At 38.7% G+C, this 13,214-nt stretch overlaps 2 protein-coding genes and 2 long non-coding RNA genes across 4 annotated transcripts in view; 2 read left to right on the forward strand and 2 right to left on the reverse strand.

The window, feature by feature from the left end:
* The window catches only part of LOC149115126 (uncharacterized), a 20,810-nt gene extending 16,217 nt beyond the window's left edge, over positions 1-4,593 (reverse strand). Inside the window, exon 1 of the long non-coding RNA XR_016205991.1 lies at positions 3,556-4,593. This is a non-coding gene — a long non-coding RNA (uncharacterized LOC149115126). The remainder of the gene's footprint in view (positions 1-3,555) is intronic.
* An 889-nt stretch (positions 4,594-5,482) lies between these two features.
* On the forward strand, positions 5,483-6,086 carry LOC149115129 (uncharacterized). The gene is made up of 2 exons (XR_016205992.1): positions 5,483-5,832; positions 5,945-6,086. It is a non-coding gene; the product is annotated as an uncharacterized LOC149115129 (long non-coding RNA).
* A 2,112-nt stretch (positions 6,087-8,198) lies between these two features.
* Positions 8,199-9,444, forward strand: LOC149115130 (uncharacterized). Its single transcript, XM_089283831.1, has one exon. It carries the CDS (start codon positions 8,330-8,332, stop codon positions 9,353-9,355), a length of 1,026 nt encoding a protein of 341 aa, XP_089139957.1. The 5' UTR covers positions 8,199-8,329; the 3' UTR covers positions 9,356-9,444.
* A 222-nt stretch (positions 9,445-9,666) lies between these two features.
* Positions 9,667-10,752, reverse strand: LOC149115131 (uncharacterized). Its single transcript, XM_089285643.1, has one exon. It carries the CDS (start codon positions 10,750-10,752, stop codon positions 9,667-9,669), a length of 1,086 nt encoding a protein of 361 aa, XP_089141769.1.
* Positions 10,753-13,214: the final 2,462 nt, after the last annotated feature.

The raw sequence follows: 13,214 nt of genomic DNA on the forward strand, positions 1-13,214 counted from the left end.
GGATATTGGCTAATCTCGAACAACTTAAATGATTCTGTACAACTGACGGATATAATTCCAGCTATAAGAACCGATCACGACGCGATCTATCTAGAATTTTGCGGAGAACCATATAACGAGTGTAGAGGACCAAATTACTGGAAGATGAATTGCTCTTTGTTAGATGATGAAGAATATGTCAACAGTATTACTGAAATGATCCCAATGTGGATTACGGAAGGACGGGAAGAACTTTCTGATGATCGATGTGTGTGGGATTGGATCAAATATAACATAAGAGCCCACGCTATCCGTCACTCCAAAAGAAGATCAAAGCAAAGAAATGAAACAGAAACAAAACTCCAAAATAAACTTAATGTAGCGAAAGAAGCTGCTGAAACCAACCCTAGCGACAACAATGCAACCCTGTTAGATGCAGCTCAGAAACAATTAGAATCATTTTACGAAGAGAAAACAAAAGGAATTATTGTGCGTGCACGCGCCAGATGGCACGAACAAGGCAAGAAGAGTACAAAATACTTCTTAAACTTAGAAAAAAGAAATCACGTTAAGAAACACATACGAAAACTGCATATAAACGGGGCAATCAAAACGGATCCATTCTGTATACTAAAGGAAGTAGAACAATTCTACTGTGATTTGTACAAGACTTATAATATTCTTCCGGACATTGAACTTAAAATTGATTCCTTTTTAAATGATTTAAATATTCCTACATTAACTGAAGAGCAAAAAAAATCATGTGAAGGTAAAATCTCTTCGGAGGAATGTTTAAGTCTTCTCGATACTTTTCAAGACAACAAAACTCCAGGGAACGATGGAATTCCGATCGAGTTCTACAAAAAATTTTGGCCTTTAATCAGCGATTGCTTTATTAGATGTGTTAATGATTGTTTCGAAAAAGGAGAGATGTCCCAATCTCAAAAGCAAGCGTTTATCACACTCATAGAAAAAAGAGGTAAAGATCGTTCTCTCATTGAAAATTGGCGCCCAATTTCTCTTGTTAACGTGGACGCGAAAATTATGTCTAAGGTAATAGCCTCGAGAATTAAAAATGTCTTACGTTATATCATTCATCATAATCAAACAGGGTATATTAAAGATCGTTTTATCGGCAAAACCATTCGCTCCATCTATGATATTATGGATTCGACTGTTAAAGAAAACATCCCTGGTGTAATGATTTTCATTGATTTTCAAAAGGCATTCGATAGTATTGAATGGGATTTCCTTTTTAAATGCATTGAAGCTTTTAATTTTGTTTCCGACTTTCTCCGCTGGGTAAAACTGTTCTACAAAAACATACAAAGCTGCATAATTAACAATGGCATGATTTCAAAACCTTTTAAACTTGAACGAGGCGTTAGACAGGGAGATCCACTTTCTCCTTATCTTTTCATTGTAGCTGTAGAAACGTTAGCAATTGCCATTCGTCAAAATCCAGCTATAAAGGGTATCTCTATTGGCAAGGAAGAGACAAAACTATTACAATACGCTGATGACACAACAGCAATGCTCGCCAACACTAGCTCGGCCAAAGTACTATTTCAAGTATTAGACCTTTTTAAAAATATCTCAGGTCTCAAGATCAATAACACAAAAACCGAGGGTATGTGGATTGGTTCATCAAAAGGAAACAAAGCACAACCGTTTGGCATTAAATGGCCTAACGAGCCAATTAAAGCACTAGGGGTGTACTTCACGTACGACCCAAAACTATTAAAAGAAAAGAATTTCATTGAACGTTTAGATAGTATTAAAAAACTTATCAACATCTGGTCCTCTAGAGGATTATCTGTGTACGGCAAGGTTACAATCATCAAATCATTTCTTATTCCAAAGTTTGTTTATGTCTGCTCAGTACTGCCTACACCTAAAGAATTAGTGAAAGAATTGAATCAACTGTTATTCAAATTTTTATGGAATGGGACGGATAAGGTCACTCGAGTTTCGGCTATAAATAAATACGAGGAAGGTGGTTTAAAAATGATTGATATAAATTGCATGATTAAGTCTTTAAGGCTGGCATGGATAAAACGTATATTTGATGACAACAACGGAACATGGAAATCATATCTAAAACACTTGCTGGATCCCATGGGAGGGTTTTTCTTTTTAAATTGTAACTATGATATAAAGGATTACAACATCTTCTCTCAGTTCTACAGTGAAATGCTCTCATGGTGGTCGGAGTTTCGTGATTCCTTTGCCTCTCAACGAGATTGGCAAAATATTATTTGGAATAATAAGGAAATTCGTATCGAAAAAAGACCAGTCTTCTACAAAAAGTATTTTGAGGCGGGAGTGATTCGTATCCAAGACCTACATTTTGATTTAACTATAAATAACGCACTCAGCCACTGGTCTGACAAGACAGCCAATATTAGTTATTTGCAATGGGCTGGCCTTCGCCATTCTATACCGTCCTTTTTAAAGAATATCATTTCCTGTCCATCTTTAGCTCCTCCATCCTTCTTTATTGACGACAACATCTTCGACGTCAGAAAAAAGAAATCAAAAGAGTATTACTCACTTCTTGTTCGCAAAATAGCACAATTGCCTAATATCATAAACAAACTGCAGAACGATTTTAACTTTTCTATCGATCAGCTGAGACAAATCTTCAGTCTGCCACACTCTGTTGTTCTTGAGTCTTATGTGAAAGGATTTCAATTCAAAGTGCTCAACTCTATTCTGTACACTAATTCAAAATTACACAAAATAGGCTTTAAAACAGACAATCTATGTTCATTTTGCAAGGCAGAACCGGAAACTTTATACCACCTACTTTATCATTGCTCCTTTGTTAAACGATTCTGGAGTGAGTTTCAAGGTTACTGGCACCAAATCTCAAATCAGCAGGTTCATCTTTCCCTCCAAGATGTTTTATTTGGAATATTATCCAAACCATGCCCTTTACTCAACTTACTGAACTATTTTATAATCATTGGTCAACTACTTATATGGGACTGCAGAAGATGCCAAATTCAACCCACAATTCAAGGATTTCGTACTAAAATTGCCATCAAATATGAAACGGAAAGTAAGATCAAAAAGAAAGATTATTTTAAAAAAAAGTGGGTACTAATCCCAAATTAATTTATGTATTATTTCATTTTTTTTGTTAATCACGTAGATGGCGTTATTATTATTTGAACTTTTTGAACAGCATGACAACTGTAACTTTTTTTTTCTTTTCTCTTTTTCTTTCTTCTTTTTGCATTGTTAAAAGTACAAAGCTAATTAAAATATTCTCCCTTCTGTTGTATCTCTTAATTTTCAAGCTTTGTAGTATTGTTAGTATTAATTTTTGTGAGCAATGTAATCGCGTTTGTATATTTCATGTGAATAATCTATTAGTAAATAATCTCGGTACTGTTAGTTAATATATAAGTGTGTTCCTCATCATTGTATATTGTAGAGTTGTTATCGTAAGCTAATTATATATTTATTTTTGATTGTAAGTTAATTGTAGATATTTTATTCTTCTGTAAGTAACTTTAATGTAAGTAACGTATGTCATTGGTAAATAAAATAAAATAAAAAAAAAAAAACCTCTTAGATCACCCAGCTTCTTTTTCAGGGAGCTCGTTCTTTCTTCTACCTCTATTCCATGTAGCATTTCTCATTTGGAAGACACGGTTTGATCATTTCTTTGCAGATAGCGGTTTGTCAGCAGCTGGTGGGTGCATAATTACCAACGCACCTTTATGAGATTTCAGTCAATTATAAAATGTGTGCATTTCTCTGATTTGCGTGGGTGGAATTACTTTATTCCATGCTTTATGTGCTTACGCTCCACTTGTGGAACATCTGTACACGCTCTCTTTTTGCAAACTTTGCCAGTGATTGTTGAAATATTGTTGGAATCTTTGACACTTTGAGTGCTGAGGTAAGAAACTTTTCAAGTGTGTTACCATGGATATAAAAGTGGGAGCAATGTTATTATTTGTTGGAATGACTCTAGCTGTACCTCACGAAAGCCTGACGACAAAATCACAGCAAAAACTTTTAATTACCTACTCTCTTTCTCTCCACTGACAGATGACCTTTGCTGTTGTAATTTGGACAGGGATAGGGACAACTCCTCTGCCAATAGAGGAGACTGAAGTATAGAATATTCAGAACTTGGTACTCCGTGACAGTGCAGCTCCTGGCTCGAAGTGTTCAGTACACTTTAGAGGCTTTTTTGATCATAGGGGCACTTAAGTTAACTATTGAGAATGTCCACTGGCAACCCTCTAAACTGTCATTTTGTTGTATCGTAGCCAAAAAGCTCCATCAGAGGCACAGAGACAAAGCTGCGCTCAACTGGTTGCTACGATAACAGCACCCCTTATGGTGGCTAATGATTCTGCAGACAGCATCTTCTCACCTAGCAGTGGAGAATCAGACACAGAAGTCAACACCCCAAAGCCAGCCAACTTGTGCGGCCAAAAGTTGGGATGAAGACATCAAAGTCTTCATTTCCCCTACATAGTGCATCAATGTGCACTGCAAGGAAGAGAAAAGAGAATTAAAGAGTTGAAAGTCTAAAGCAGGAAATTGAAGATTGTAAGTACCACACATGATAAAACATTGTTTTGCAGTTAAATGAAAGAGATAATTACAAGGATGTTGCTAAGAAAAAGTTAGCCGGCTTACCAAAGGGCTGAGCTGGCTTTTCTGGCTGGCCTGCATACATGAACCTTCAATATTATTCACTTAGAGCCTTTTCTTTCTTGTGATATTTCAGCCAGGGAAAAGTTTCTTTTGGCTGGTGAAATTAGCCATTAAAGTCAAAGTCAACTTAACTGTTGATTCACTTAGTACTGATTAAGAAATAAAGTCCCAATAAATTACACATGAGTAAGAGTATTAAGTTTTCCATTGTAAAATAAGGACCGGGATCTTGACATGATCCTGCTGCAATCTCAGTGGGAATCCCACCAGGATCCTGGCGAGATTTTGGCCACCGGGATTTTTTTATTCCCGGTGGGAATCCCGGTGGGATTCAGGGTGTTCATTAGGCATCGGGGATCGGCGAATTCTCCGGCTAAATTTCAAAGGCCTGTAGCCATTTTTTTATTCAGATGTGGAGCCGTTCAAAAAAATAATTTTTCGTTCATGTAAATAATGTACAGCGTTGAAAATTGTTTATATACATCTCGCTGAAATAGGCATCCGGCACGGACATTAAAACCTCTTTGTCAGTAATGAGTAATTTAAACGTCTCCGACATTGATTAAGCTCTGGCTTTACACTAAAATAATAATTATTGAATTTGGTACACTAATAAAAGAAAAACTTATCGACGGTTTGTGTGGAGAATTTCGTTAGCTCGAGGCGTTATTTACGCGCGAAAGTCTTGTTTTGAATATAGAGTAAACTTAAAATAGAAGTTAATGCTTAAAATAGAACAACTGAAAACGACAAAGTCACAAAAGAAAACTGGACCAAATTAAAGCCAAAAGCAATGAACTATCTACAATGCGGAAAAAAACGATTTTTGTGATGTGCTAGTATGCAAATTGAAGATGTTTACGGTATCTTTAATCTGAGTGTCAAATTACCGCTAACTTGGCAAATGCAAATTTCGGTAATTTCTGTTTTAATTATGATTTGAGAAAAGTTAACTTTTATTTATTACTGTACAGGGAACAAAGATGAAATATTTATTTATAATACTTTGTAATTCATTTCATTCAAGAAACTGTTTTTTAAACTGGACACGCAAAGTTTTGTGACTTTTGTGGTGAGAGCGAATGCATTCAATTATTTTCCGTCTGGCGTGTTGTCGCCCGGTTGTCGCCGACAGATCAAAAGCGGGAATATGTTCTCACGTCTCGTGCGGTGTTATTTTATAGGTTTTATTATTACAGCGTGTATATTTGTCTCAGAGAGAGAGAGAGTATTTCTCACCGACCATGTCAAAAATAACTCATTTTTTTGCTCCTACGAGCAGTGGTAGTGGAAAGCGCTCAAATGCAAGTTCAACCAGCGGCAACAACAACAACAAAGACGAAGAAGACGAACCGCTGGAACCGCCACCTAAACGGAGTCTGAAGTCAACATCTTCTGAGGCAACTGAGGCGAGGTGTGCTTCTTCTAAAAAATCTTCGGTCAGTTCAAGTGTTGTCGAGGGCATAATCAAAGATCTCTTCACAGAAGACCAAAAGAAAGTATTGCACCACTACCACCGCTGCCGCGAAAGAAATTGCTCTGGCCTTGGAACAGATGAGAAACAAAGGTTGTCAAGCAAGAAAGACAAGTTCCAACACGAGTGGCTCTTCGAAGCAAATGTATTTTGTGAGAAGACAGGTTTGACTTGGCTTGTTTTTGTTGAAGGTGAGGGCATGTATTGCTTGATTTGCAAGAAACACAAACTTACGAATCAGCAAAACAAATCCGATATTTTTAATGAGAAGCCTTCTATCAGATACAAAACAACTGCAATTCTCGAACATGCTCTGTCGAATAAACATTCGGCGGCCATATCATGCGAAATGATTAACCGAGTTTCTGGCCCGAAAGAGGCGCTAGTCAACTGAAATTAATCAAGACTAGGATAAGAAGTCAGATTAAGAATGACTTACTTGCATCTCTCCTTCACATCAGCATCAATGGCCCTGTCCCACACACATCTGCCTGTGATTCTTTGATCAGCAAGGCTGTAGAAATGTGGAAAGGTGCTAAAAAGAGAAGAAAGCTCCCATGCCACAAACCAAGCACACAGCCACAAGCTGAAACTGAAGCTGCAACTCACACCACAGTCGTAGATATGGGAACACAGACAGAGACAACCACTGAGCTGCCGAAGATTCGAGAGGAGTATGAAGAGGCACTTCACGTTCTCCACCTTGACGACATGGTTGAAGGAGAGTTGGACTCCCTGGAAGCGTTTGCCAAAAGCATGGAGAGTGATGACAGTGAAGACAGTGGAGTTGATGAATATTAACCCAATCATAAATGAGAGCACCCAAGGAAAAATGCTATATTTCCTCGATCATATTGCAGCATTTTGAGAAATAGCTTTAATTTGAATGTTAGATTTTGTTTGGTATACGACATTACTCTTGGAGTAAAAGAGCTAGAGCTCTTGTGGAACATTACTTGCTTGTTAATACAAAGAAGAACTCAACACTTTAGAACCATTTTCAGGTGTGCATTGTTTGTTTAGTCGCTAACTAAAGAGAAATGAAATTTGCTGTCAGATAACAGGAAATGGCATCTCAGGGGATTCAAAAATCCAAAATTTCCTGGGGGAGCATGCCCCCATACCCCCCTAGGAAGGACCGAGCTTCGCTCGTTCCATGAAAGAGCTTCGCTCTTTAAAAAATCATTCTCCTGTTACTTTACACTACTCTCCTGCTATTTCAAATATTAACGAAAACCCTGGCGATTCTGGCAAGACTCTTGCCAGGAAGTGAAATTCCTGGCGGCCAAAATCTCACTGGGATCCTGCCGCGAATGTTGCACAGAAGGAAAAATTCCGGCAGCCAAAGTCTCGTTGGGAAGCAAATTCCGGGCAGCCAAAATCTCACTGGGATTCCTAATGCAAATCTCAACAAGATCCTCGCCAAGAAGCAAATTCCCGGCGGCCAAAATCTTGACGCAATCTTGCTGGGAATTGCACCAATATTCGTGGCAGAAAGCGACATTCTTGGCAAGATTCTCAGCGGGAATCTTGGTAAAATTTCAGTCATGCTGCCATGAATTTCTTTTGGAGCAATCATCTTTTAAAATAAAGGTTAAAGCTTCCCAGTGTTTATGTGCTTGAGAGTAGTTAGAATACAGACAAAACTAACTTAATTAAAAAACGTACGCATATAGCCATACGAAAGAAAAAAGCACATATTCTGATTGTACTCTGTCACTCATAAAACAAAAAAAGACCACCTTTTAAAAATGTCTTATAATTACAAAAAATTAAAACTGATTTATTGTTCACTCAAGTACAGTTAACATGTAAATCACCAGCAATATAATAGGGCTGTCAAACTAATGTTGCGGTCAGATTCGCTCTAGAACCTTGCTTGACATGTCATTTTTGTTTACATAGCAAATTCCAAGCACGATATTCAGTGTGACCGATCAAGAGTATGACCATGTGCTTGTTTGAAATCTAACCCCAGAGTAACTAAAAGTACAAAGGATCCGAAACTCAACTCAAGAGCAGTGTGTACTGCTCTTGAGCTGTGCTAAATAAATAAGATATGTTTTTCTTACGCGATTTGTCCAATGGGGAAGCAGCACTTTTGATTGCTTCATTGGTGACCTTTGTCAATTCTATTCAGAACATCAGAGTTTCCCGTATTGCAAACAGGCGGCAAAAATTCGTAGAAAAAGCATGTCTCGGGATCACACTTCACCGAATCCCTTCCTTGATTCAACTTATGACCATGGCTATCCAGTCCAACTTCCACTTCAAGGCAATGTTAGACCTTTTCAGCAGACGGGCCATGCAACCGAGAGGAACAACTATGGCGCTGTTTCACAATTCCCGGGCTCGGCTATCGAGTGTTCAGCAGCCACTTTTCCTTCAGCTGCCCCTTTTCAGCCTTTTTACGCTGCACATTTTCCAAGACCTATACGGGATGCAGACGGCGCTGAAGAGATGTTTTCCTCCTCATCAGAAAAGTGTAGACCTGAAACAGAGTCAAGCAGTCAAAGCGACAAAATTGGCGCGAAAGTAAGCCAAACCAAGTGGTTTGACGCTCAGACTTCGGTGCTTGTCGAGGAACGGAAGGAAAGGGTGGAAGAAGTGGAAAGTAGTAGAAGTTTGGAGGCCTGGCAGAAGATTGTTCAAGCGGTCATCGAGGCAGGCCCTTTTAAAACAATGAAGCAATGTAAAGACAAACTACGAAACTTGAAGCAGGCTTACAAAGATGCGAAGACCAACAATTCGCAGACCGGACGTGCAGCAAAAACCAGTCCATTCTTTGATGCCTTTGAAGAGGTTTTGGGCTCAAGACCAGTTGTGAAAATTCCAGGGGTGCTTCAGTCATGCAGCGAATCCACTACAAGTAATTCGCCTTCATCAAGCAAATCTTCGCATGCTGATTCAAGCGACTCCGATGGCAACGCAGATTCCTCACCAAAGGAAGGAAAAAACAAAAGAAAGAAGGCCAAGGCTGACAAGCCTGCTCAAAAGAAAGCAAGAAAAAGCAAAGAAAGCAATCAAAATGCTTTCATTGAATTGTCTTCAAAAATACTCGAAATGCAGAACGCTCAAGCGGAAGCGATTGAGCGATCACAAACAAGAGCAGAGGAGCTTATGCTCAAGATGGAAATCGAGCAGAGGAAAATCGATGAAGAAAGCAGAAGAAGGGATCAGGAATTTTTCCTTCGCGTGGCAGAACTTTTGAAAAAATAAGTGAAAACTTACTTGATCATGAAACAAAAAACATGGAATATAATGAGTGCTAGAAAAGGATGGGGACAGGGCTTTTGCTGTTTACACTAATTGCGTGACAGTTTCGTTACATTGGTAATAGATAAAATACAATTCCATTACATCAATGTATTGTGAGATGTATGTTATAAATCTCCTTATTTTTTTATTCAGTTCATGAACTGTTCACTTTTCATTGAAATTAAAAAAGCTTTAAACATGCATATGCTTATGTAACAAAACAAAACAATAAACAGTTGTGTTTCTAGGATAACCTACAAGTTGTCAAGTCATTATAAGTTATTTTCTATTGCTTGACGAATGGCTTGAGCTCCCGGATTCCGTACAGTGTGATGTAGACGTCTGAACTGCAAATATTCTCTCTCAATGGCAACGACTCTTCTCAAAACCTCAGGGTCGTCAAATTCTTCTCCTGCTTCTTGACAAAAATTGTGTAGAATGCAGCATGTGAGGATTACTTCCAGTATATTGATAAACCTGTTATCCATTCTCTTTAGCAAAATTCTCCATCTTCCTTTGAGAACACCAAAAGCCCGTTTAACAGTGACTCTTGCTGAGAGCACTTTGTTGAATCGTCGTTGAGTCGGGTTTAAAACGATATTGTTAGGATAAGGCTTTAACAGCCATGGAAGGAGAGGGTATGCCCCATCCCCGAGCAGCAGAGGTCGAATATCGTTTCCGTTTATATTTACCACGGGTTCCCTCAGAATATTTCCATTCACTACTTTCCTGTACAGCTCGGAATTCTGTAGGACTCGAGCATCGTGCATACTACCTGGATAACCAATTGCGGTGTCCAAGAACATTAGATTCTCTCCAACAACAGCTTGCGTGATCACGCTATAGCGGTGTTGTCGATCAAAATAATTGAAAGGATTCTTTGGGGCCACTATTTCGATGTGAGTCCCATCAATTGCTCCAACTGCTTGGGGAATTTTACATTCATCTTGAAACAGCGCAATGGCTCTTGTCGTGTCATGGTGGTTGACTGGCAATTTGATAAAACGCCTTGAAAATCTGTTCAGCGCGCGGCAAAATTCTTTGGTGATTGTGACACATGATGACTTTCCCACATCAAAGTGTGTAGCAACTTCGCGAAAGCTTCCACCTCCAGCCAACCTCCACAAAGCAATTGCCACTCGCTTAGCTGGAGGAATGGCTTTTCGTAACCTCGTGTTTCTCCTTGAAATTTCCGGAGAAACAAGGTTAACTAACCGAAGAAACGTGTCCTTACACATCCTGAAGTGTTCCTTCCAGTAGCGGGACTGGCTGTCATCTTCAAGCATCAACTCGAACCAGCCAAAGCGTGGACGACGAAGTGTCCAAGGCCGTTCAGTTTGCATGCTTTGCAAGTGCATATGTGCAACGTTTAAAAGCGTTAATGTGGTTGATGTCGCTGTTGGCAGGGAATGTGTCAATAAACCACGTTGAAGGAATAAAAACAACCTTCTCCTTCTTCGTCTTATAGTAGTGTTTCTTCTTTTGCAACGCAATCAGTACAGCAAGAAAAAAATAAGCAACGAAGCCAAATGTACATCCATCGCGACTCACTACAAACTGACGCGAAAACTGACAGTCGTACGTCAACACTTTCTACCAAGCAAGCAGCGAATTTGCAGTTTGACCCCAACATGAATTCTCACATTCCAACACGTGCTACAGTGACGTCAAAAGCAAGCACGCTAGTTTGTAATCTCTAGCGCTAATCTGACTGCAACATAAAGCTAGCAATCCAGTCCTTATTAGTTGATGTTCAGTTCCCCTAACATTTAGGCAACATTAAAGATTCAATTCGTAACTATCATGAGACTTGCACTGTTTGTCTTATTGGGTAGTCTAACAGAGTGATCCTCTGAATCAATACTTTAGAAAGGTTATTCAATATTTTTGAGGCCACTAAAAGTTATTACATGGGTTAGATGAGCATTGGCGCATGGGGAAGTCTTCGCAGTTACCGTATGCTAATTTTTAGAATTTAATTGTACAGTCGACCTCCCATAAGCGACCACATAGGATTGCCATTTTGGGTGGTCGCTTATGGGAGGTTCGACTGTACAATTAAATTCAAAAAATAACTAATAAAACATCTTATGTTCATCAGAGTTCTCTACTAACTTTTCTTTATGCTAAATGAAATATATAATAATATAATTTTGTACATCCAGGGCTGTCAAATGTTACGTTTTGAGTCACCCATTGCTTTGGTCCCCACACCCGTAAAAACTTGATACTTTGTGGGTGAATTGTACCAAGAACAGGCAAGTTCACCCGTAACATCCCGGGGACAACAAGGATACTCAGCCATAACAAGTGTTACAGGTTATGGCCCTTAATGCCAACACTGATATCTGTCTTTTATTATTACATGGAAATTTGTTGTCCTGTAGACATAATGGGTTAGTTTGGACCTAATATTGTTTTTAATTATCTTTAAGTGAAATCAAGTTCATCTAAAGGGCCGCAGAGTCATAGTCCAGCCCTGACACCATCAAGAGAGATAAATGCAAATGAGGCATCAGAGAAAGGGATAAGACCAAGTATTCTAGAAAATTAGAGACTAACAATGGGCTTTTGTATGCTTAGTTAAAGAAAAATCACATTCAGTAGCTTGTATCTTAACTGGGTGCAACACAAATGACACAGAAAGCTATCTACCGGTAAGCTATCTATTGGACTCTGACTACCAAGGGACATACACTTGTAACTGTAGCTTATGACCAGAGAGGTATTGTACTCCAAAGATTCAATTTTCAAGGGTTTGTATGTTTGCAACACATTGTAATCAAAGGCAGGGCTCACAAAAAGTGTCATCCAGTCATCTGGGACGAGAAGCAAGCCATTTTTTTCATGTCCACATGCCTGATGGACAGAGGTGCAGAAAAGTCATTTGGCAATCAGGTAATAAGAAAGTGAAACAAAAACAAGCACGTGCTTGCCCTTGGCAAAGCAAAATTTGAGAGTTAGTAATGTCTAAAAGGCAAGCTCAAATTCAAATTTTTTTTTCATGGTGTTATATTTTACTGAGTATACATTTGATTTAAACTGTTGCAGCTGTGTTGTGTTTTCCGTCTTTGCTAGGTCCTCATCATGCCCAACTGATCACATTACTTTCATTTGGTTCTTGTCGTGAATAGTCTGATGTTCCTGGGGTCTTTACCTTAAATAGATGCATGTAGTTAAAGAGTGCTGGGCCTTTACCACTATGAGATCTAATCTTCAAGGGATTTTAAATGCAAATGTTTGTATTGTTGATGCAAAGTAACTATTTTTTTATTTTTCAGCTTGCAGGAGTTGCAGAGGGTGGGGGTATGGTGCTGTACCATGAAAGATAAGGCACTGATTAATTCTGTGCCTTCATGGACAGCACTTGCCTGTTCAATGTTGTACATATTTTATCCAAAAGACATTCTCACAGGAAAACGTCTAAAGAACTTGGACACAAGGGCTGTTGGAGCAATTGCAGGTAACAGTAAATTAAGATAAATGTAAATAATAAATGAGATTTAAATTTCTCAAAATCTCCTGAGCCGTGAAATGTAACCTGTGGGGACGTCATGCAAGCCATGCATCAGAAGTGCAATCAATTAATATTTCAAACCAAGAGGCCAACTTACCACAAAGGTGAGATTACTGAAAAGATCTTTCAATGCTATGTTGAGTTTATGTCAATAAAGAAATAGCTGTTACCAAGTTGCAAAATGTGGGTTACATTACAGACATAGCATACATGTACAATTGTGAGGAACCTTTATTTAACCTTAAAATGGGTGATATAGACATTGTTTTATACAATGGGCCCTTAGCCTTACTTGCTGGATAT

This window comes from Orbicella faveolata, unplaced genomic scaffold, assembly GCF_042242905.1.
Source record: "Orbicella faveolata isolate gen_17 unplaced genomic scaffold, um_ofav_v1 contig_13, whole genome shotgun sequence".
Classification (NCBI taxonomy): Eukaryota; Metazoa; Cnidaria; class Anthozoa; order Scleractinia; family Merulinidae; genus Orbicella; species Orbicella faveolata.